This window comes from Lathamus discolor, chromosome Z (assembly GCF_037157495.1).
Source record: "Lathamus discolor isolate bLatDis1 chromosome Z, bLatDis1.hap1, whole genome shotgun sequence".
In the NCBI taxonomy this organism is placed as follows: Eukaryota; Metazoa; Chordata; class Aves; order Psittaciformes; family Psittacidae; genus Lathamus; species Lathamus discolor.
The window spans coordinates 63,432,172-63,456,825 of NC_088909.1; the positions used below are offsets into that span (position 1 = coordinate 63,432,172).

The 24,654-nt window shown below is 42.0% G+C and overlaps 1 protein-coding gene across 1 annotated transcript in view; it reads left to right on the plus strand.

Moving 5' to 3' along the window:
• Positions 1–1,231: 1,231 nt before the first annotated feature.
• Positions 1,232–24,654, plus strand: part of ROR2 (receptor tyrosine kinase like orphan receptor 2) — a 154,373-nt gene continuing 130,950 nt past the window's right edge. The window contains exon 1 of the mRNA XM_065663083.1: positions 1,232–1,455. Coding sequence (XP_065519155.1) covers positions 1,386–1,455 — 70 coding nt within the window. The 5' untranslated portion in view covers positions 1,232–1,385. The remainder of the gene's footprint in view (positions 1,456–24,654) is intronic.

A 24,654-nucleotide genomic window follows, 5' to 3' on the forward strand; every position in this document is an offset into this window, starting at 1 on the left:
AAGGACTGAACTCAGTCAGTCCTACATTCCTGCCAAAGAGGGATCAGGACCTCCCTTTGTCATTCTTAGGTGCCAGAAGAATTTTCAAGATGGAACTGGAGACCTCAAAGGAAAGAGGCAGGGTGTGAAAGCAGGAAGAAGAAATACATTGTCCTGTTTGCTTTTGTTTGAAGTTTAATGGAAAATGAATTTCACTGAAGAAGTTGCGAATTTAGAGCATAATTTGGGGAAGAACTTAAAGGCATCTGTATGTATTCATTACTCAGCACTTTATAAATGGAGTCTAGAACAATAGGAAAATTGTATTTATAGAGAAAGCATCTGTTTAAAGTTGCCATTAAAGTTTAAAAATATAGCAAATATTCGTGGGCTACTGTGTTTTTGGAGTTTGTACGACATAGTTAACAGACTCCTGCTCACAGTTCTGCATAATCTTAAAGTATGGACTTCTTTGAACTGAAAAAAAACACAACTAAAAACCTTAAAAGGATTTTGAAAAGCATGTTGAAACTGTGATCAGAGTGCCCTTATTTCTGGTAGTATATGACCTTGGAAGGTTTTGAAGCTTTCCTGGGAGCAGAATACTTTTCTGCCCGTTAAAGATAGCCAATAAAGTTTGCTTCTGATATCCCGGCGAGAGAGAACTGGTAGAGCCGGCAGAGAAAGATGCGGTCAAGAGGTTCTTGCCTCTTGAGTAGGTGGAGGGGGGCTGGCACCCCTGGACGTTTCTGGGGCAGGAGTAACTGTTCTCAATCAAGCAGTGCTGTGTGGGTGCAAAAAGGCGTCGGTTGTGCAGCGACGAGGAAGGAGGCACATGGGAGAAGCAGCAGATGTGCCCAACCGCCCGCTTCTTGGTTGTTTTACTGGGGATTCTTCTGAGGAAGCTTGAGGTTTCCTGAAGTTTTTGGGGACAGGACTCGCCCTTTGGAGGGGGCCAAAGCCCTGCTGGCTCTTGGGCGTTGCCGAGGCTGCATTACCCCTGTGCAGAGGCAGCGACGGGTGTCGACCGCCCGCGCCGGGTCCAGAGCCAGAGGCGGGGCAGCCCCCGGCAGAGGGTGCCGGCGCGCACAGGCTGTCCCTGTCCCGTCCGCCCCTCGGCGCGGCGCCGCTCCCCTCCCCTGTGTCGGATTTGTCCCGGGTGACGTTGGGATGCTGGGGAAAGAGGAGGAGGAGAAGGAGGAGGAGGGGAAAGGAGCGCGGCTTCCTCCGCCCCCAGTCGAGGACAGTCCGTTAGCAGGAGCGCAGGGCCTGGGCGGCGGTGCCGAGGGGAACCTTGTGTGAGCGCCGAGCCCCCCGCCCCCGGCAGCGGCACCGGCAGCGGACCCCGCTCGGCCAGCAAGTACTGCGACCCCGGCGCTCTCTGCCGCAGCGGCCGGCGGGGCAGCATGGTCCCCGCGGCGGGACAACTCCTGGCTCTGCTGGCGGCCGCCGCGCTCCTCCGACTCCGTGCGGCAGGTAGGGAGCGGGACCGGCGGAGGGAGGATGCTGCTGCTCGTCGCGAACGGGTGTGCGTGCCGCGGGGACGGCGCGCCTGGTCTGAGGAAGTTGCGCCTGACCGTTTGGGATCGGCGGAGCCGCGAGCATCCCCTGTTGCTAGTTGACGCGCTGGTTACTCACTCTTTCTTTTCTTCCTTTCTTTATCCCTTCTTTTACTCCTTTCCTCGTCCTTTCTTTACTTTCTCTCCCCCCCGCCCCCTTTGGGTTTGTTTGTTGAGGTTTTGTTTTGGGTTTTTTTGGCAAAATGGAAACCTGATGTTGCGTTTTTTTCCTCTTTTTCTGATTTTACGAGGGGGCGGGGGCTGGCAGGGGGCGAGGGCAGCGGTGGCTGTGCTGAGCAGGGTTCGCCAAAACTTTTTACCCCTGCCGCATTTCGGTACGCTGCCCAGCTCGGGCGGCGGGAGCTCCGTGCCTCTCTTCGGCTGGTTCCGCGCACTGAGGCTGGTTGTTAGCGACCCGGGGGAGGGGGGGGGGGGGGGGGGGAAGAAGGAGGAAACAAAGGAAAAGTTGGAGGTTTTGTTGTTGCCGAGGGTGGGTAGCAGTGAGTGGAGCCTCCTCCCTCACTCCGCCCGCCCTCCCGTCCTCCCCTCGGAGTGGTTATAATAATGTGTTATTATTTGGGTCGTTGAGTGTTGCCAGAATCTCAGCGGGAACCAGGAGGAAGCAGGGGTTTGTGCATAAAAGTCGAGTGGGCGAGGGGGCAGCCGCGGTGCCTGCAACTGGTAGAGGCTCGCAGGGTCTCCGTGTGTGTGTTTTTGAGCTTTAGAGGGTCCCACTTCCTCTGGGTACCTGGCCGACCCTCGGGCGCTGAGGAGGTCAGCGTCTGGGCTCAGGAAACTCTAGGACTCAGTTCACTGAGCTCCACAATTGTTTTTAGGGCTGAATTAGCTGTCCTTATTAACATCTGACCTTGCGCCGTGACAGCGGCGGTGCCGCTGCTGAACAGTTGCCAGTTTGTCCGGCATCTCCGAGGCGAGCGCCGGGATTTACAGGGACCTTGGGGAGCGCTTGGGGTTGGAAAGCCGCGATGGTGTAAGAGTTACAGTTCCTGTAAAAGAGCCCGCATAAAACTGTTTTGTTTTTCTTCTTCCCCCCTCCCCCTTCCCCGCGTACGCCTCAGATATGTGGTGCCTTCAGAGCAGAAAAGGGGAGGTTTAACGTGTTCGTTCTCTGGGATGTGAAATGCGCCAGGGAGGTACTGGCTGGCGGATTTGATCTTCCCTGAAACCATTCTCGGGAAAATTGCCGTCTCCCCCTCTGCAGCAGATAAACTTTGCTCGCAAACTCCTTCCCAGGGCGCTTTGCACAGGGACCCAGGGAGGAGATGCCCGGCGGCACCGTTTCTGCGCCAGGTTTGTGACCGTTGCCGCACCGTCCCCACCGGGCCGGGCGGAGCGGGGGTCGCCGGGCGCGCAACGCCTCTCCCCCAACCCCCGCCGTTCATTGCTTTAAGTTAATTGCACCAGCGTGCTGGAGGAGACCGATGATGGCTTTAAGGAAAAACAGTGATGCTGCAGATTAGAGGGGATCTGTTAATCAATTGCACGTTTGAAAGGGCTTTTCTTCCCTTTGTTGCTTTCTCTAATCCATTTACCTCTCCCCGGGAGGTGACAGATGCCTATATTTCCTGTTATTCAGCTCCGGGGTCCTAGGTCTTGCCATTTGTTGCATTACCGTGAAGGAAGAGGGTCAGCAGAAAGGTAAAGAGAGGTCTGGGGGTTTTCCGGGGGGAGAGCAGGAGGGGAGCGTGTTTGAGCTCGCGGATTCGGGGTCAGTTCCCGTCGCGTTTGTTTTTCCTAGTGCCTTTATTGCTCCCTTTGAAGAGCCTGCCACGCCGCCCTGCCCTCCTGCGGGGTCCCGGGGGTCTCCCGGGCGGGAGGGGGGGAGTTCAGGGGGGGCTGTGATAGAAGGCAGCGGCTCCTCCCGGGGCCACAGGGGGGTGATAGCCCGTCCTCTGCGGGGTGTAAGCGGAGGTGCCGGACTTTCTGTCCCAGTCTGCGCTTTCTGCCCTCTTTCTGCGGCAGCTGGATCTGTTTTCATGCGCAGCGGGAGGGAGGCGGGCAGGGTGTCCCGGCGCTTCTTCCATTCCTTCCCTTGGCCCCCTGCAGCCCGTGAACAGCGACGCTTGTGCATCTGCCACTGCCAGCCTTTTTCTGCTCCTCAATCCCCCGAGTCTCCCCGCGGCTTCCCGGCGGGGGACGGGCTCCCGGCCACCAGCGACCGGCCAAAACGGCTCTCGACGGCTCCGGCTGTGAGCGGGGCTGTTCGCATCTCCGCCTGCCTTTGTGAGCAATGCTGCGGCTCTCCCTGCCTGCGTATGTCATCAGGAGGCATTTCAACTGCGGCGAGGGCGCGCAGCCTGCTCGGAGGCGGTGTAACATCACAAACCACCAGTAAAAGCGGATTTGGGGATTATTTTTTTTAATGCTGCTTCGTAGACGGGCTTGTGATAATCGTCTCAGCCACCTGTAGAAAGCGTGGGTTCGCTATACTTCGGTAGGCATGAAGCTGGAGACTCCATTTTCTTCGCTGAATGTGCAGCACAGTGGTCGAGAGCCCATAATCACAGCAATAAATAGTTGTGTACTTCTATTGTTAAACGGTATTCTTCTGTTAAATTAGATTTGCTTAATGGTAAACAGAGTCTTTGTTAAGCTACATGACATTTAAAGGTTTATTTTTGAGAATGTTATTTCGGCCTTTTCAGTGTTCACTTTACAATACGATCAAAGGAGAGGCAACAGAATATAGGGGTGGTCGCTTGCCGGTGATGCACTGTATACTTGCAGAGTTTTGTCGCCTTACTATTAAATAGGAAAGGACGTTTAATCAACCTGAAGTTAATACTCACGTGACTTGCAAAGTATGCGGAGCATTGCGTAAAAAAGAAAGAAAGAAATGCTGTCAACATAGTGTTTGGGAATGAAAACATAATGGTAACGCTGTGCCATGACTCTGCAAGCCCTGACGTTTCTAAACCTTCACCTAGTTTTATGAACTGAAAAAAAACAGCAAACCACCAAAAAAACAACCAACCAACCAAAAATCCCAGCCCAACCCCGAATATCTTAGAGTACAACGTTAGTGAAGGAAAAAATAGAAGCACCGATTACTTTTGAATGCCTTTGAATACCTAACTACTGAAAGTTGTAAAAGCTTGAACCTTTAAAGTTGTGTGAGATTTAGCTATAGCTCCTTCCTGACTTTAATAAATGCGATTCAGCTCTGGAAATTGTACATAGGCCACCTGGTAAAAGTCGATACAGCTTTGAATTAAAGAAGTCTTCGCATAGCTTTTAATAAATAATGTTGACTACATTAACTATTTTTAGGTCAAGCCTTAATCAAACCTTTTTTATCACTTAATTAAATCGTTAAGTAGTTCAGTGGTAAAGTTTATACTGGGTCAAGGGTTGCCACTGAATGTTTTTTCCCCTTGAGTGTCTTGATTATGTTAAGCATTTGTAATGGAATTGCAGTTTTCTCCTTAATCTCTTTTCTGCTGTAAACAGCATAGAAATGCAAGATGTGGGAAGAAAAGGACCAGTTGACAGATGAGGCAAATTAATCCTGTTTTGTGAGCTTCCAGTTGTTTGCAGGAAGGATGATCTTTTTTCTAAACTTACAGCACTTCGTGTAAGGTGTGAATAGCTTTCAGAACTGTCATTGGCATGGAAATGTATGTGACCACTAATTAGAAAACTCACAGTCTTGGCCCACTAACCAATGAGAATGAAATATAAAAGGAAAAAATTGTAATAAATACGGAGTTCTGTTTGATAACTACAAGAATCTTATATATAGAAGACTACTTGTAGAGTCCTCTTCATGGTTTTTCCTCCAAGTCTTAAATTCACATTTTACATTCAATAAAAATGTCAGCTAGAAGCAGTCAGCGTCTGAGGTTTTTAATCATACTTTTGATTGAGAGAATTTATTTTAAAGAGCCTCTCATGTTATTTTGAACATTGCAGGCAAGGAAAATATATTAAGCCAACTTCCTTTGGCTTTCATACATAAATCTTTCTATAGAGGTTCTGTGCTGTGTTGCGCCATTGCTCAGAGGGAAGAAATGCTACTTACATTATTCCATCTAATTTATAGCATCTGTCACTATGTTCTCTGTGCAAAGAATGGTTTGCTATTTAAGTTTGTTTATTCATTGTGAGGCTGTTGCTTTGTAAAGGAAGTTGTCATTAGGCTCAGCATGTCTGGAAAGTATGCAAGTCCTCAAGTCTTCTAATCCAGTGACTACAAAGTAGTTAAAGCTTCAAAGAAAGGGAATGACAGCATTTTGCTGCATTGAAAGAGGATGCAGTGTTTGTTAATCCTGCTTTTAATTGTTACTCATACTGCAGACTGCTGCAGCATTGCTAGTAACCACTCAGGACAAACAAATTATTGTCTTTCCTCTTGGTTTTGTCTAAACATGTAAGTAGTTTGCAGTGAAATGTCCCTTACCAGCTTTTTGCATTTACTTTTTCCAAGCCTTTGCTGTGCACTAATATTAATTTGCAAACATCCCACTAGGTGGTTTTTCTGATGTTCTCCACAGACTTGACTCACAACCAGTGTTTTTCTCTTCACATCTGTTTGTCCTCTGCAGATAGTTTGGGGAAGGATTTCCAGTTTCTTTTCCAAATGATGCTGGCCAATGATCCTTTTTTAAACTAAAAATGGCTCTACGTGACTTTTGTGGTGGCAGCAAAAGGTGCTTTTCAAGAAGTCAGGGTGATCCCTTGGCTACGGAGTATGACTTTGTCTTTTAACCAGCAGTCGGTGAAAGTTTTCACTGAAGAAAACCAATAAATCTGTACTGTAATTTCAGTGAAAACAAGAAATCACAGTAGAAATATATTTCATCCATGGTGCATTTACTGTGATGGGGGTAAGTAGATGTATTCCACCTACCTTAGACTTAGCTAGCTCACAAGGTGGTAGCAGTAATATAGAGCAGTTTGTGAATCATGTTGAAGATGGAATTTGGATGTCCTATAGACAGTTCCATGCTTCTGCTCTGGTTTATTATCAGTTCCTGTGTATCTGCATGAGCTGTTGTGCACATATATCATGTAGCAGTGTTCCCTGTGTTCCTTGCTTCATGAAACAAAGGGACGTTACTGCTGTCTGCTGGTTGAATTATCTTTTTTTATGTTGATGCGTTCTAGTTTTCGTATATAAACTGCCCCAATGCATGCCTGTCTATGATGGTCAAGAAGCGTGGTATACAATAGCTTATGGAAGAGGAAAGATTTCACAATGTTACTGATTGAGTAGAAGGTATTTGAAGAATGAGGATGGTCTTACGTACGTAGTACCTCTGAGTCCAGAGCAGAGCTGACTGACAGCCTCAAGGTTGTGTGGTTGTGAGGGTGCAGTTTCATGGGCAGCTGAAGCTCTTTATTTATTTAGTTAAATCAGTAAGCTGACTCTGCTGGAAAGTAATCATAGGGAAAAAGGATTCTGCAGAAGTGAAAGGCTACATGGGCAGAGGTGAAGAGAGAGTTAGAACAGCAAAGAAAGATAAGACGTTTTCTTCTTCCACTGTCAGTAGTGCTGGAGCAACAGGAAAAAGTTTCGTGAGGATACTACTTGCAGGAACAGCAAAGTTAATCAATTTGGAACTGTTCCAGACCCCAGTTTGGTCAGTGTCTAGCTTTAAACTGTGAGTAGTCGAATCAGGAAATTAGATTGGATCCCTGTAGGCATTTTGTCACAAAGCTCTTCATCAGTTTCACATGGAAGATACGCATCTAAAAACCTGTCAGATTCATACTTCCACTTCAAATGTGAACTTGTGAAAACACATGTTCAGTGTGCTTTTTTGAATGAAAAATACTGGTAGGTATATTGTCATATCTATGAAACCCCTACTGAGCTAATTCTAACTTCACTGTTTGGACGCTTTCTTTTACATAAGCAGCATAGACATTTAATTCTGTAACTCCAGGTCATTGCCCTTCTCTTCATCAACACTGCTCTAGCTGTTCATTTTAGCTGTTCATCTGGTAAGTATTATTTTAAGATGAAGTGGCTTCTAGAAATTATTTTCCTTGCTTTTGGTAGTTTAATTCCTTAACATTTTTCAGTGGTATTGTGTATATAAATAAAATGACTTGACTGGTGGTATACAGAAACAATAAATTCTGTTTGAGTTCTCCCAAAATTGTCTTATGTTTCAAAACAACATACACAACTGTCTAGTTGAATCATAAATCAACCTATCAATGGACTAATTCCTCATCAAAGTAATAAGGCAGTCACATACTCAGTTATAGGGTATATAGGGGACAGATAACTTGCAGGAAAAGACAGGAAGATTTTTATCCCCGTTTCTTTTGTAAAAAGTGTAAAAACCTATGGTTATAAAGAATAAATTTGCCTTATACTAGTCAGAAACGCTCTCTTCTATATCATGAACTGTAAACAAAAGTAAGTCTGAAAGAGGAATCACAAAACTCTACCCGATGCAAACTAATGAGACTAGCAGGCTCTTGCGGAAGTGAAGGAGCTTTCTTTCCTCCCTGTTACAACAGAATAGGGAGATTTCATACCTCTGACTTGTATGTGAGGCACAAAAGGGTTTTTTTTTAAGAGTAGAGTTCAGCAGCAGAGATAACCGGCACAGGAAAATCTTAGGAGCAGGTTAACCCAGAGCACAGCTGAGGTATTTCAGTTGTGTTTCACAGGAAGATCTTAAAACTACTTCTTAAGTACTTTTCTGTTGGTAAGATATTAATCTCTCACTTCTAAAGGCCTTAACATGCTGTAACTATTGTAGTTTTTCTGTTGCATATGGCCAGGTTGCTTGCTGTCATACTAGTGGTATTTTAAGCTTGATACGTTTGACATGTAAAACTACCATGGCAGTTTTCAGGAAGGTAGAGTTCCTCAGTTTCATATCTAACTGAAGTAGTCATTTTCTGATATTCTGCCTCATGTAAAAGACCCCACTGTATTTTTTGCTGGAGTCTGTAAGTTTTAATTTCTTCCTAAACTATTCAGTCACATTGCTATTTTTTTAAAACTTTTGATAATATTACTTAAAATGAGGTGTGGCTTGAAGTGTCTTGATTCAAATACACATTGTTTAAGGGGTGGATGGGTACCCTTCTGGGAATTCAGAGGAGGGCCATGAGGATGATCAGGGGTCTGGGGCACCTCCTGTATGAAGATAAGCTGAGAAAGCTGGGGCTGTTTAGGCTGGAGAAGGGAAGGTTGTGTGGAGACCTCATAGCAGCCTTCCATTATCTGAAGGGGGGCTATAAGGATGCTGGGGAGGGACTCTTCATTAGGGCCTGTAATGATAGGACAGGGGGTAACAGGTTAAAACTTAAACAGAGGAAGTTTAGATTGGATATAAGGAGGAAGTTCTTTACTGTAAGGGTGGTGAGGCACTGGAATGGGTTGCCCAAGGAAGTGGTAAACGCTCCATCCCTGATGGTGTTCCCCAGGTTGGACAGAGCCTTGGGCAACATGGTCTAGTGTGAGGCATCCCTGCCTATGGCAGGGGGGTTGGAACTAGATGATGTTAAGGTCCTTTCCAACCCTAACTATTCTATGATTCTGTATCCAGCAGCACTGCTAAAAGAAGTTACCTCTTTCCCTCTCTCCAACTTCTCATCATTTCCTTCCTGTGGGATGTTATCACCTTCCAACTTTCCTGTCAGAACAGTGGATGAACATCTGGTAACCTGTTTCAGCCAACATCAGAAAAACCATGCAGTTCACTTGGTCTAAGCTAACCCATTTGATTCTGAGTTCGATGGATCAGAGGTTTCTCTCATGTGAACAGCTCTGCCAGTAGGTCAGAGGAGGCAGTGTTATTACCAAGCTGAGGTTTAGCAGGGAAGTCACCTACTGCGCTGGCTCACTTACAACTGCTAGCCTTTGGTGATAGGAGTTTTGCTGAGCAAGTGGGAAGAGGGTGGGAATAGGAGCAGCAGTAGCATCTTCTGCAGCAGAATTAATGAACCTCTCTTTAGCTAGCAGTGTCAGACTGTGTTACACACTTTCCTAGTTTCTTCCCCATGCTTCACAGGAGCTTCCTATAAATGCCTGCAAAACTAATAGTCATGCTTCCTTGTTGTGATGTCTCTAGAAATCCCTCATTTAAAAGTTGGGCTAATTGTGTGGTATCATACTGGTCACTATTGTTTGTTTCTCTGTATACTCAGCCTTAATTTCATGTCATACTGCAAGCTGTTTAATACAGTTTAATACATCATTGGCCAATGCCTGCTATTCCAGTAAGATACAGGTATATAAAAAAATAATAATAGGTTACCGATACAGTAGGTCCCTGTGAGAGTGCTACAATAAAACCGGTTGTCTATGGGATCACTAGTGCTGGCAGAAAGGGCTGCACACTGAGAGACAGGAGGTCTGAGTCACAGCAGTGCCACCTTAGATCAAACAAAGGTGTTGTAGGACCTCACTGGTTTATTCTTTTGGATGTAGAACAAACAAAGGTCTGACACTAGAAGAATCAGACATCTCTGGAAGAAAAAAACCAAGGACAGTTCTAGAAACATTCATCAGATTTGTCTAGAGAAATTGACTTTCATGAGTGTATCAAAAGCTTTGCTGAATAGATCAAGATCAGAAAATGAGAAAAAAAGGGGGGAAAAAAGGTATTGACAGCCCAGGACTCTTAACAGCTGCAGCTGAGTTACTTTAAGAAAGGTTCTGTGAATTTCTTGTATGAACCAATAATAAACAAAACTGGTTGAAAGCTTAAGAGGCTCCGACCATGTATAACATTTTCTGCATACTTTGTCATAGTAAAGTTTTAGCAAGAAGTCACACAATGTAAAGAGACTGCCAAGATTTTGCATATTCTGGGTGATAAGTTAACAAATAGTTTTACTGTGGTTGTTTCTAGTTTAGAAAAATGACAGGGCAGAATTGTGTTACAGAAAAAACCCAGTGCTAGAGCTAATAATGTGGCAGCAATGTTTCTGTGTATAGTAAACTTTATCTCTTCTTAAAAACCCAAACGCACAAAAAAGTAAATAAAGGATATGTCATAGATTTTATATAGATAATCCCCAATATAATTTCATGTACACTTCTATTTTGGGCAGTAACAATTCTGTCCCGATGCTAAATGTGTGTTGGTTTTCACATTTTGCCATTTCTGCTGGAGAAGCATTTTTCTTTATAAAGAGTTCCCTTGAGGTGCGCCTGCCCTGAGGTGTAATTGTCAAGTAATGCAAAACTACTCAGACTGTATATCAGAGAGCTGACTGGACAAAAACTAACACTGCAAAGGCCAACTCAGTGCTGGCTAGGCTTCCTGAATTGGCTTACCTCCTGTCCCCAGGAGCACCAATGCTAGTGTGGGGAAGAGGCCAGGCTGGAGGGCTGGAGGGGGAACATATGGCAGCCCTAGCACAGAGCACCTTAAATTGCCATGGGACTATACTGTTGGAGATAGGAAATGTAATATGCAGAAATATTAACAGAAGTGTGTGGGGTAGAGACACTTCCACAATATCGTTGTATCTGATACCAGTCCAAGATTTGGATTCTGCAGAGCTGGGCTGAACCTGTGCTGTTCAAACAAGAAGAATCTCACCTGCCTCGAAAGTCTGGTCTGCAAAGAAGTGTTTAATTAGTCGTCAGGTAGTTATTCTCACCACAAATACTCCTTGTCGTTTCTGTTTGTGTTTGAGCAGTTCAGTCTGCAGTAGATGTTGCTTAAGGTGAATTTCAGGATTCAACTGAGTTTTGTATTGCATTATAGTAGGTAAGAATGCATGACCTTTTGAAATTGAATGTGTTAATAAAACGAGACATTTTTTTGTACAGTGAACAATGAAACGGACAAACGGAGAGTTTTGTGAAGGTTCTAGAGATCTGTTGAAGCTTTCAGTGTGCTATTTGAATATTCTAAGTTGAACATAGCAAGGATCTTGTAGCATTTAGCCGTAATTACTCTTTTAGATCTTGAAACTTTCTGTTGAGAAATACAAATCGTGCTTCTTTAGAACAGACATGAAACCTTTTTTTTTCATAAAGTTGAAAAGAAAAAAAAGGGTAGGAATCTATGACAGAGAAACCAGGGAATTACGTTCATATAAGAAATGTCTTGACTAAGGAATGGGAAATAAAAATCATTTGTGGTATCCTGGGAACTCAGTAGCTGAAGGATGAGCTTGAACATTAAAAATTATTAAAAAAATTGTAGTTTCAGTGGTGGTTAATGATGACTCCTTTCATGACAGACCAGGATCCCTTACAAAGGGGAAAGTGGTCTTACGTAGATAAAATTACAAGCTTGAACAGGATCTAACCCAAACCTAGATGAGGAAAATATATCTGCTCTTTTTTTAAATGTTAAAAATAACTGTGCTTCCTAGCTCTGCCTGGAAGCAATTTAATGCAACAAATTGATTTTTTTTTTTTAGTATTTCCAGCCAGACCAGAAGCAGTAGTTAATAACTGTCTTAAGACAGCGAGTCTGTTCTTTATGCTTGGTTTTTGCAAACTCGGTGAATTTGGGTATTAATATCTGAAATTGTGGATGGTAATTCAGCCCGGTTTACTAAGGAGGTTCGCACATTCATTTAGTTTTCTCTGTGTCTATCAGAAATAGGATTCAGAAATCTCTTGCCTAAGAGAGGTAATAGAGAATCTGTTACGAAATTCATGATACTGTAGTTTTCAAAGCCACAAAGGAAAAAAAACCCACTCTTCTTTCAAATTTTATGTCTAGAGAGCTTTTGGGCAATGTTTTTGAATATTTTTGGTCAATGTGTTTTTGATGAACATATAAAGTGTAGAAAATGCTTCAACAAGCATCATGCGAGTCAGAGACGGGTATGTGGAGTTAGGAAAGGTAAATTTCAGAAGTTATCTTGGTTTGTAATCCACAGGACAAATTAAAGCAAGGAGCTGTTTTGATTCTTGGACTTGGGGAAGATATGTTTACACAGGAAAGGACTGCAAAAAGCAGAGGTGTCAATTTACAGCACATTTTCAAAATTACAAAAAGTGGAAAATGCTACCTCACATTTACTGAACACTTACTGTGTCCACAGAGGTAGTTATTAGAAAGTATTAGTTCGGTGTGAAACCACAGAGTAAACTAAATGTAGTAACTTCTTCCTGTAGGCAAGTCTTTAGTGATCAGTGAAACACTTGAAATGTCACCTTTGTGCTGGCTGTTGGCACATGATTTATTGTTTCTAGAAATAAAGGGTGAAAACTCAAACCTCTATACTGTGTTAGGCTCTGTAGAAATACTTCAAGTGTCTTTATATCTGTTATATTTTCTAGCAAGCTCAAGATCTGTAACTACAAAATGACTGGGGGAAAAGGATTAGAAAGGACCTTGAAAGGTCATATTTTCTATTCTTTAAGGCAGAATCACTTTTAGTCTTCATGATCTGTTCTGAGGTGGTAGGAACAGAGGTTTAGTTACTTTCACAGACAAGCAAGCAGCCTTAGTGAATACTTACTCTTGGTTGTAGGTTAAGTGCGTTAGTTCCCCTACCTGTTGAAGTAGTTGTTTATTTTTTCGGTGTCTTCTGAAACAGTTCCCCAGGCTTTGAGATGAGACCTTTTCAAAGACTGTCTTGTATCCTTGTAGACTTCTCTCCCTGGACACTCCCCTTCCCCCTCCTGTTTTCTCAGCCTTTTACGTCCTGTTTTCTGAATCTCATGGTTGTGCTCAAAAAGTCTCATGGACTTGCTTCAAAACATCTTTCTTGAAGCATACTAACCAAAACTGGTATATTCCAGCTCAGGCTGCACCAACTCTAGCTAAAGGAAGAGGATTATTTCCTGTATTTACCAGATGACGTTGTTTATATTTTTCAGAGTGATGTCTGACTGTTCTGTGGCAGGATGGCATTGCTCAAGTTCTGATCTACTCCAGATATTTCATGCAGAATTGTTGCCAGTTCCCCATCTGGTACCAGTGCAATGGTCTAAGCACAAAACCTTCAGCCTGTCTTTACTCAGTTGTACATTTTTATCTCTGCCCAGGCCATGCCATTTTTTTTTTCTGACATTTTATTTCATTTGCCAAGATCAAAATATTGGCAACACCTAACAGCATGTGGAGTTAAGGAAGGGAGGTGTCTATAGCGTTGAAACTGGTGAAACTCCATTTTGTCAGTTGGCCACAGAGAGTTAACTCTCGTTACGGTTTTCCAGTGAGTTGTCATCTGCATCTATGTAATTTTTTCATATTTCATCTATAACAATGTCATACGGGACATTTCCCCCTCAAACTAACTATCACCTTCATTTCGCACTGGTGCCTCAGCTTCATGCCGTCATTCAGTGCAGGATAGAAGCTGTCATATTACAGTCCGTGGGAGCTCAACTTCTCTCAGGAGAAACTCTTGCGACATGTCTAAAGCTCTCCTTCTGTGGTTTCTTCTTAAATAACTTGCCCTTCTGTAACTTTCTGTAACTTCGGTTAGGTATATTGTCGTACTGTACTAGAGGGTGAGATTCATCAATTTGAATGGCATAGTTGAGTTCTAATTGTTTTCAGAGTCAGTTTTGGGTTTTTTTCTTTTTTTTTTCTTTTTCCTGAGTTCAGACAAAGTCCATAGCAAACATTTTGTAAATTACAGTTTTTCTTAGTATCATGCCTGCATAAATTTAATATATTAAAATTGTATCCTTTAATGTTATAGTGGTTAATAAGAGTCTTCTGTCTTTTGATCTTAAAAATCCCATATTGTAGAGTAGTTAGAATCACAGAATCAAGTAGCTTGGGAAAGACTTTTGAGGTCATCAAGTCCAGCTGGTACTCCAGGACTGTCAAGACCACCATTGAACTGTGTCACTGAGGGCCTCATCAGCACAGTTTTTGAACTCTTCCAGTTGCATGTTGCAAGACCAAGGCAATTAAGTAAAACTACTGTACATTTGGGAGCATATGATTTAGTTTCAATTCCAAGCATTTAAAAGCATCCGAAATAAGTTCTGGGCTTAAAATTATAGAAATAATGTAAAAATAAATATGTGCGCTTGTCATTGTCTCTACAGGGTTGTTTGCAGTTCTTGTAACTCCCATCATCCTGTCCTCTCCCTTCACCTTACTTTTCTGTTCCTATGATTTAATTTTTTCACTACAGCATGTTTCATTCTGACACTTGGTCAGGAATTCACAGATGTACTGTGGTTACCTACCAAAGGTGGGAAGTACTTAAAGAAGTCCACAGTGTCTGTTTCTAGCTGTCTGAGGAAAAAAAAATGTGCCTGAACAGCAGGTAGGAAAAACACCTCCAAACAGATGGTTTTCTGTGACTAACTGAGCCATTAGCATGCTCCTTCGTAAGGTTGAATTATGTTGCCTGAGAAAATACACTAAAGTAAAACTACAGTGCATTTGGGGACATAAGATATAATTATCATTGTTCAGTGTACCAGCGTTCTGTACTTTTGTTGCATGGGACAGAAGAGTAAAGCCAGGAAAGTGTGAGATGGGGAGCACAGCTCTGGCAAGGTAGGAGCTGGCTGGGGTGGATGGGCTTGTGTGAGCAGAGGAGGTGGGCTGTGATCCAGTTTATCAGGAGAATAAATGTCTGGGATGTGGAAGAGGGGTTGAGATTGTGCAAATAGCAAGTATGGGTGGAGGTTAATGTGCTCGTGAGTGTGCACTGGAGAAGAAGTAGAAATTCCTACTGCTGCCCTGCCAATAAGGCTGGTGGTGCCACTACTGGAAATAGCAACACACTGTGCATGGGAAAGTCCTGCCTTACACTGTGGTTACTTTTTTCTTCTCCAGGATGTGCACTATAAGCAGTGGCTGTGTCTTTCACCATGCATTGTATAGCAAGTTTTATTTGAGAAAAGAGAGGTGAAGTTGTGCCTGCTGTGGTGGCTGGATATTTCAAATCCTTTGCACAGTCTGAAACACTCAAAATAAATAGAGACATTAAGAAAGTCATTGTCAATTTTACCATCACGGGTCCTGTCACTCTGAGAGTCATAATAGTGTAGAAACAATAGAGGACCCTGCTTATTTTGGAAGATACAAATGCTTTTTTTCCCTTCAGGTCAAAACCATAGTTATGAAATACTGAAAGCTATGATCTACTTGATTTCAGTGCATGTCTGATATATACAGATCCTTTGTGGAATTCATTGTATTTTTTTTTTCCTCTGCTGTTTTCCCTAGTGTGTTTGTTTCTTCCCTTCCCTTCCCTTCCCTTCCCTTCCCTTCCCTTCCCTTCCCTTCCCTTCCCTTCCCTTCCCTTCCCTTCCCTTCCCTTCCCTTCCCTTCCCTTCCCTTCCCTTCCCTTCCCTTCCCTTCCCTTCCCTTCCCTTCCCTTCCCTTCCCTTCCCTTCCCTTCCCTTCCCTTCCCTTCCCGCCCCCACTCCCCCCAGCCCCCCCTTTTGGATGATAAACCCACTCTATTTGCTAATTCTGAGTCAGGTCGGTCCTGAGCCTAGGCTTTTTTGTGCAGAGACTGCCAAATTTTTGTAAAATATTTGGTGGTTTAGGGATTTGGATGAATGTCCAAAAGGGACCAAGACTTGAGACCTCCAAATGTCTTTAATTTAAAACCATAATTTGGAAAGGAGCCTTCCTGAGTCCCAAAATTAAAAAACCTAGTACTTTCATTTATACTATTGTCATTATCTCCACTATAAGGGTACCCCTCCATTCTGAAAAAAATTAAAGTTTGTTCTGCTGCTTTAACAAAACAGTTCAGTTGATTTAATGTTCTGTTCTGTGATGAAGTGTCTTATCTAGGTCATAGTTTAGCTGTAAAGAAGATATTTATGAAGTGGTAGGAATTTTCTGCTCTGTGGTGTATTTATTCTCTAGAGTTGTTCAAAATGCTATTTGACTAGCAAATGAAGTAGTTCAGCTTCAAGTTATATGTTGAAGTTAAAGGCAACAATTTTAATCTTTTAGTAACCCACCCTCAAAATAAGAGTATCTGGAGCTGCTCAAAACTTACGTAATTTGACCTTTACTATAGGAAAAGCAGTTCAGAGAGATTAATACTGCAAGTGGCTATCCAAGGGAGGAAAAATTTTGAGATTTAGGTACCAAGTTAAATTTGTACTTTTATTCTATGTGCAGATGGTAAAGTACAGCTGAAGACTAAGAGCCGATTCCTGAGCTCATTTTTTCAGTACTCCAGACTTATTTGACTGACTTACAAAATGCTGTGCTAAATCCTTGTACATATTTGAAGCTGACATTTGTGATACTCGCTTGAGAGTGTGTTGTTTGTCATGTAACAACAGTGTTACCAGCAAGATGCTAGTCTGATTTTTGCACAGTTTTCATTGGTGGTTGGCCTGATTACAGCCATAGTAGTTAAGATCCAAGCGGTAGAAGCCTTCATGTTCTAGGTGTTCCTCAGTCAGACAATGCAAATACAGTTATTTTTAACGAATTCTATATAAACCACTGCTTGGTTCATCATCGAGTTTTAAAACAACATTTTTTTGGGATTTTGGTTGGATCTATGAACCAGTAGCGATTTGTCTCTCTGTCACTCACACGTATTAAAAAACACCTGTATGTGAGCTCTTTCACTCACCAGTTGTGTATCATTGGAATTTATCAGGCATGGCTTGTGATGCATTGAATTTTGCAATAAATAATAGACCAGCACTTACATGATAAGTGATTTGCGAACTGTGTTGCTAATTCATTTGACATGCTTAATTAGCTCTGGAGTGCCGCTCAGCTCCACAGAAAAAAATTTGTTGGATTCTCAAAGGCTTCCATTTATTGAACTTCAGTAACCTGAACATTCATTTATGTAGAGTCCCTGTTCTGTCTTTGTTGAAGAAGGCAGACCTCTGTGTAGGGTAGAATAGTTGCTTTGGTCTTCTTTTTTATTTTATATTTTCACTTGTGTGATTATAACTCTGACTGAAAAGAAATCTTCAGGATGATTTGTTTTTCAGACTCTAATGTGTGTTTTTGCATTAGGTTGGTTTCTGATTCACTATATGCTTTTATTGGTCTGACAAACAGCGTGAGTGAACCCTAATGGTCTAAAGCCAAACTTGCCTGTGTCTCCACATGACTGGACTGTGAAGGAGGTACATGAACCATGAGTTGTTCAGAACTAAGACCCTACAAAACTGTTTGTAAAAACCTAAGGACTGCTCTGCCATTTCCTGCCTAGCAGTATCTGCTGAGATGAACTTTAAAAGACCTTGCTTCATAAGGTCTTTTTGCATTTTGTTTTCTTGTAACCCAGCTATCTCATATGGTTAACACTCTTCTAAATGTATCTCTCGTAATCCGTGCCACAAATAAAACAGCTTTGCCAGCGGCTTGCGAAGTTCATGCACACATACAGATTGTGTGACAAATTAGCAGCCTCTGTCTGTATACGAGTCTAGTAAGTAATAATGCAATGCTGTGTAAGACTAGAATAGGTGGGGACAGACATCTGTCTTTCATAGAGCGGCATTCTGAATTGCATGAGTAGCAGTGTTGTTCTGGAGGCAGTCTCTACCTCTTCTGTAAGACAGACAGGGAAAATTTGTTAATTAAGTTTGCATTTATACCTCTTTGGGGAAGGCAATAATGAGTTTTTAACTGTGTGAGAAACCAGACTCTCTCAGTGAACATACAGGAATTCTTTTTTACCCATTCAGAAGATGTATTAAAAAAAAAAAAAAGCCAGACCCACATGATTATACTGTGTAAGATAGAAAGTGAAAAGCATTTCACTTTCCAAATGCAAATTTCTGTGTTACTTCTGCAACCATTAGTGTTAAACATCTAAAACAGAGCACAGAATTGCAGTTTACTGACACAGTTGTGGATGTTGGTGATACCTTGTTTTGTGTAATCAGTAACACCTCCTGAAAGTCCTGTTGTAAAGTGAAAGAACTTTATAAATGCCAATTATATGTATGGTGTGTCCATGAAGATGTGGCACTAGGTACGATTGTGCATATACATACTATGATACTCAATTCTAAGAAGAAAATGAAAGAGATTTAAATGCTAAACCAAACCTCTATATCAGAAAATCTGTTGATTTGTGTTCAAGTAGAAGTGAAGTAACTAGCTTTCTTACATTTTTATCCAAGGAAATATGAAATTTAAGCTCTTCTTAATAGCTTTAAAAGTCCTGGCATATGTGTGCCCTACTGCTGTGGTTCATTCTTAATGATTACTCATTAAAAAAGAAGACTGGCAATACAGGGAAATGGCAAAAACTCACAGTATTTCTAGAGCAGTGTCACGAATAAGTAAATACCAACCAGAATTGTAGAGACATATAAAAGCTTGTTTGCAAGTTAAAATAGAAAGCGTAAGAGAAGAATTGGCATAACTGGAAGTTGTTCTAAAATGGCTGAGTCTAAGATTTCCTCATGTAAAAATGGTTTTATTAGAAAATCAGAAAATGTACATATATGGTTGAAGAACCATGGAACTCTGTAACTTACAGTTGTGGTAAATGTTTGGAAAAAAATTAGTATTTTCAAATGGATAATTTGGCAATGCTTCTTGGTTTGTGGTTTGTTTTTTTTTTTTTTTTTTGTTTGTGTTTTTTTTTTCCCAAAGGTAATTCCAGCTTTCATCCTCACAAAGGTGAAGTTAAAGTGGTTGACCTTCTTGATTCCCATTGGTCATTATTTATTCTATATGCTATCACTCACTCAGTACATAGCTTTTAAAGTTATTCTGTGAAGGGCAGACTTTCAGGCTTGGAAACAAGTTGAAATTTTTATGTGCACAGGAGCAGGGATTTGACCTGAAAGAAGAAGATGGGTGGTAGAGAACTTTACTTGGACCAGAATGATAAAATGTCATCTGGGCATTTATTCTGCTGATGTGAAGGGGAAGCAGCACATGCACCAGGAGTTTAGAGAAGTAGTTTTCATAGATGTGGATGGTGGCTGCCAAGATACTGGCTTGCCTTGAAGGAAGAGCTTGCTCACAGTAAGCTAGTGCAAATTAAATTTACAGGAATGTAAATTAAAGTGCATACTAAGAAACATGCACACCTTTAAAGGAAGTGGCAGGACAGTTCATTTTCTCCAAGTGGGATTTTGTAAACTGCTGGCTGCAGGAGGAGTTCCATACACCAGCAGGGCGTCTTGTCTGCTATTTTTTCTTTTTTCTCTAATCCTTTATTCTGTTTATGTGATTGCAGAATGTAGAGTCTGATGCTGGCTACAGGATAATAACTAGAAAAAGTATAATGGCTGTCTTCAGCTGTTTTGTAGGTTGGCATGATTCTATTACAGTCAATGAAGTCACACTGAGGATGTTAATAAACATTCAACAAATATTAAAGTTAGGGTCTAGAGACTTGACACATGATATTTCTAGTTCCTGAAGATGTTTTAGATTAGAAAGTCTGTTCAAGCAAACTGGTCTCCCCTTAAAGCAGTATAGATGTTGTAAATAACAACATTCCTCTGGCCACTGATCAAGATACAGGAACTGATTTAATCTTGGGGGTTTGTATGGCTTTGCGGTTCTTATTACTGGATTTCAAAATACCTGTGTTGTTTTTATTTTTTCTTTCTATTAACATTTGGTGAAGAAATGCCCGAATGCTTTTGTTTGGATTACTTGATTATGGTTTATAACCATTCATTATTTGCCTCGGTTTTTTGTAAGTGTAATTCAGAAAGGTGGGGTATTTTAGATTGCTAACAGCATAGAGATTTTTTCTTTTTTATTATTTTTATGACACTAAAAGCAAACTGGTTAAAATTAATTATAATTTAAAACTTTGGCTTTGTCCCTCTAGTTCACGCTACCCTGGTAGATATGTTAATGAATGTGTAGATTCTCATGAGTAGAATGAAGTGCAGGCTCCTCTGAAGTTTGATAGTTTTCACTTGCCTAAATGGCTATCTTTGTAGCTTAGTTTAGTAGTGCATTGTCGTGTACTTCCTACTCTGAGGTTCATTAATCTGTATAAGGCTTGCGGAGACAAAAATTAAAGCTAGATCTTGGGTTTGCTTTTTATCTTACAGGAACAAGTATCACAGGATACTTTAATTTACAAAGTCTGCCTCAATGTACCACAGTTTGCTTATGTTCAGGTTTATCTCTGCATTTTTACTAAGGGAATTGGTTTTGAGAGCACTGCCAACAGCCCCAGGTGCAGTTCTTGTTGACAGGCTGGATTTTCAGTTGTAGTCAACCTAAAGAGGCAGATGTTCAGTTGCAAGATGAACTGATGGCCAAATTTAATAGCAAGAGGAACGACAAACAGTTAAAACAATAGAGCATTAGGTAGGCTGGGCACTGAACAGACAAATGAAGTGGAAATATACTCTATCTGCAATAACTGGGGTTGGAAGGGACCTCAGTTCTTCATGGTGTGCAGACCCTGCTCAGGGCTAACAATATTAAATTTTAGATATTACTGTTTCCTAGGTACCCTTTCTTACCAAGTACCCATCCACAGTTATGGCTGACAGCAGAAATAACTTCTGATTTCTGGAGCCTTAAAGAAAGCCTGAATTCTAAGTGAGTCTCTTAACCTTGCCTTTAACCACAGCTTCTTGGATTTTTAACAGAAAATAACTGAAATATTGAAAATACATGTTGTTTCTAACCCACCTTTTGTTTTTGGGGCCCTGGGATATTACAGCTTTCTGCTCAGCCTTGGACATCTTCCCTATGACTACTCTGCCTTTAAGAAAAAGATTTCACTAAGCCACTTTTTTCAGCAGTTCTGTTTTACAGTGCCTTTCATCTTTCCTTTCTTCTCACCTTTCAAGAATCATAATTTTGAATTAGAAAAAGTGTGAGTCAGATTTCTGCCTGAAATGCTTGATTTCACGTGGACTGACTTGACAACCTGAGGTTCCCATGAACAATTTAATTTCTCTCTATGCATAATAGGAATGATACTCTGAGTCAGTGGGAAGTTGAGCATCTTCATTGTTTAGTGCTTTGAACGTGAGGTTATGTAGCTGTAATTGCTAACAATACCTGACCTAAGCCCTTTCCCTTTAACAGGCATTGTATCTTTTTGTTATTTTTCAGAAATTTGCCTTAAGAATTCTTTCGTTTAAACCACTTTTCTTCCTGATTGCCCTAGACTTGCAGGATCTGCACTGCCATTATATTTGCCTAGTATAATTTAGGCAAATACCCTCTTAGCCCATCTGTTTCTTTGAAAGTTTGACAAATTTCATAATGTTTTCAGATGTATTACTCTAGTCCTTAACCTTTCGTAAGAGTTTATTTTTTCCTTTTTTTCTGTTATCAGCAGACAGTTTAAAGTTGTGTAGTTCAGAATGTAAGAACGGAAAAGAGAAACAAATATTTTGCATTCTGGTAAATATAAGCTGTAGTAATTCATGTTGCTTTTTTTACATTTGAAACATTCACACCGCGGTGCTATGCAGTTTGGCCAAAATTTTCTAACTTGGATGTTTAAAGTTGCTTGTTACATTTAAGTGACTGCATAATTACACAGTATCTGCATCTTTCACTGGAAGAAGTATATGCTTTTGAAATTTTTAAGCCTTTTTTGGTGGCTTTTTCTCTCATTGTGACACCGAGCAGATGAAGCCCTCTGTAGACAGATAGGAGTAGCCCCACGTTCCTGGGGAAACCGGTGGATGAAGTTGCTAAGCCATTATCCGTTATACTTGAGAAGTCATGGCAGTGTGGTGAAGTTCCCACTTACTGGAAAAGGAGAAACATAACCCCCATTTGTAAAAAGGCAAAAAAGGAAGACCCAGGCAGCTACAGGCCAGTCATTCTTGGTGCCTGGCAAGATCATGGAGCAGATCCTCCTGGAAACCATGCTAAGGCACAGGGAAAATGAGATGACCGGTGACAGCCAGTGTGTCTTCACTTAAGCAAATGGTGCTGTAGAAATTTGGTGGCCTGCGATGGGGTTACGGCATTGGTAGATAAAGGAAAAGTAACTGACATAATCTGCCTGGACTAGCACAAAGTGTTTGACACTCTCTTGCATGACATCTAAACTAAACTATGCATGTCTCTAAACTAAATGCATTTGATGGATGGACCACTCAGTAGATAAAGAATTTCTTTATGGTTGCACTCAAATGAGTTATGGTCAATGGCTTGATGTCTTAGTGGAGATCAGTGATAACTGGTGTTCCTCACAGGTCAGTATTGGGACTGGTGTGTTTGACATCTTTGTCAGTGATGTGGACTGTGGGATTGAGAATGCCCTCACCAAGTTTGCTCATGACACCAAGCTGTGTGGTTCAGTTGATAACGCTGGAGGGAAGGGATGCCATCCAGAGGGACCTTGACACGGTGGAGATGTGGGTCAACACCAGCCTCATGCAGTTCGACAAGGCCAAGTGCAAGGTCCTGCACCTGGTTTGGTAAGTATAAGTCCAGGCTAGGATGAGACTGGATTGCGAGCAGCCCTAAGGAGGACTTGGTGGTGTTGGTTGACGAGAAGCATAATGTGACCCAGCTATGTGCGCTTGCAGTCCAGAAAGCCAGCCGTATCCGGGTCTGCAGCAAAAGAATCATGGCCAGCAGGTCAAGGGAGGTGATTCTGCCCCTCTGCTCCACTCTCCTGAGACACCACCTGCAGTACTGCATTCAGTTCTGGAGTCCCCAGCACAAGAGGGATGTGGACCTGCTTAAGCGAGTCAGGAGGATGTCCATGAAGATGCTCCAAGGGCCGGAGCACCTCGCCTATGGAGACAGGCTGAGAGAGTTGGGCTTGTTCAGCCTGGAGAAGAAAGGGCTTCAGGGAGACCTTTTAGCAGCCTTCCAGTATCTGAAGGGGGCCTACAAGAAAAATGGAGAGGGACTTTTTACAATGGCATGTATGGATAGGACAAAGGGTGATAGCTTTAAGCTTAAAGAGGGTAGATTTAGATTAGATATTGTGAAACAGTTCTTTACCATGAAGGTGGTGAGGTGCTGGCACAGGTTGCCCAGAGAAGCTGTGGGTGCCCTGTCCCTGGAAACGTTCAAAGCCAGGTTCGACAGTGCTTTGAGCAACCTGGTGTAGTGGGAAGTGTCCCCGCCCATGATCTTTATGATCCCTTCCAGCCCAAACCATTCTAGGATTCTGTTACGCAACATGTACAAGAAGAGCATTTTTGGGAAAGAAGAGTCTACTTTACATAGAAGGCAGTATTTATACTCTGCCGTCAGAAAGATGACTTTGTTCTAATACACTGCTTTAACTGTAGCAAGCATAGAATTTAAACACTATTTAGCCCTCTTCCCACCCCTTCCAGTATATTTACAAGTGTCACTCTCTTGATAGTGATTTTGCAGCTAGTTTCATCCCAGGATTTTAGCACTGAATTTTCAGTCTTGGAAACCTGTCTTGCTTATTCTTAGCCAGTTAATAGTTCCAAATGGATTAAATTTAACAACCGTTGTGCTGTTCTGATTTGCCTCTCTCACAATCTGGTCTGTGTCTTTCTCCTGCTCTTTTTTTTGTTTCTTAAAGGATAGTGTTTTTTCAATAACTTAAACTTTCAACCATGTCATCTGAAAATGTAGCCTGCTCAGAAATTTCACTGTGCAATGTATCATTTGAGAAAGAAGGCTTTCTGTATACAGAGGAGAAAGTACATGAACAGGAACCTGTGGACAGGTTGGAATGGCAGGAATGTAGTGCACAGTAAAGATGTCTGTTTCTTCACACTGAAATACTATTGAAGCACATTTCAAAAGTAAAATTATTTCATGGCTCTGAGATCTTTTGGATTGCTCTCTGTGTTCTTGCCTCTGAAACATACCCAATTATTTGTGAGAGTGGAGAGCGGCAAGAAACGTCTTAGAAATCCAGAATTGCTCAGCCTTTGATGAGTTGAAAGTTAAATGCTGCAGTGAAGCTTGTGGTTTATTAGCTGGCCTTATTTATACTTGATTTAGTAATGATGACCTAGAGTGATGCTGCTTAAGTTTAGCTCTATCTGTCATGATGTTTGGAAAATTCTGGGTGAAAAGTATGTTAATGTTGTCTGAACGTGGCAATTCCTGACAGCCTTGTTTTAAATTTTAGAGGATTGTTTACGTGCATAACCTGCATGTATGTCCTGTAGTCTTTATGTTTTAAATAAGTTGCTTTAGCTGGCATTCAGGTTATTTCTGTTGTATGTGTGTGTTTTTGCTGGACTGATGTCAGTGTTATGTACACTGTAAAAGTTGAAGAGGTGAGTTGTGAGATGGTTTTGTTCTGTGGGTGTTGCCCAGGAGTAGCTGCTGGGGACGCT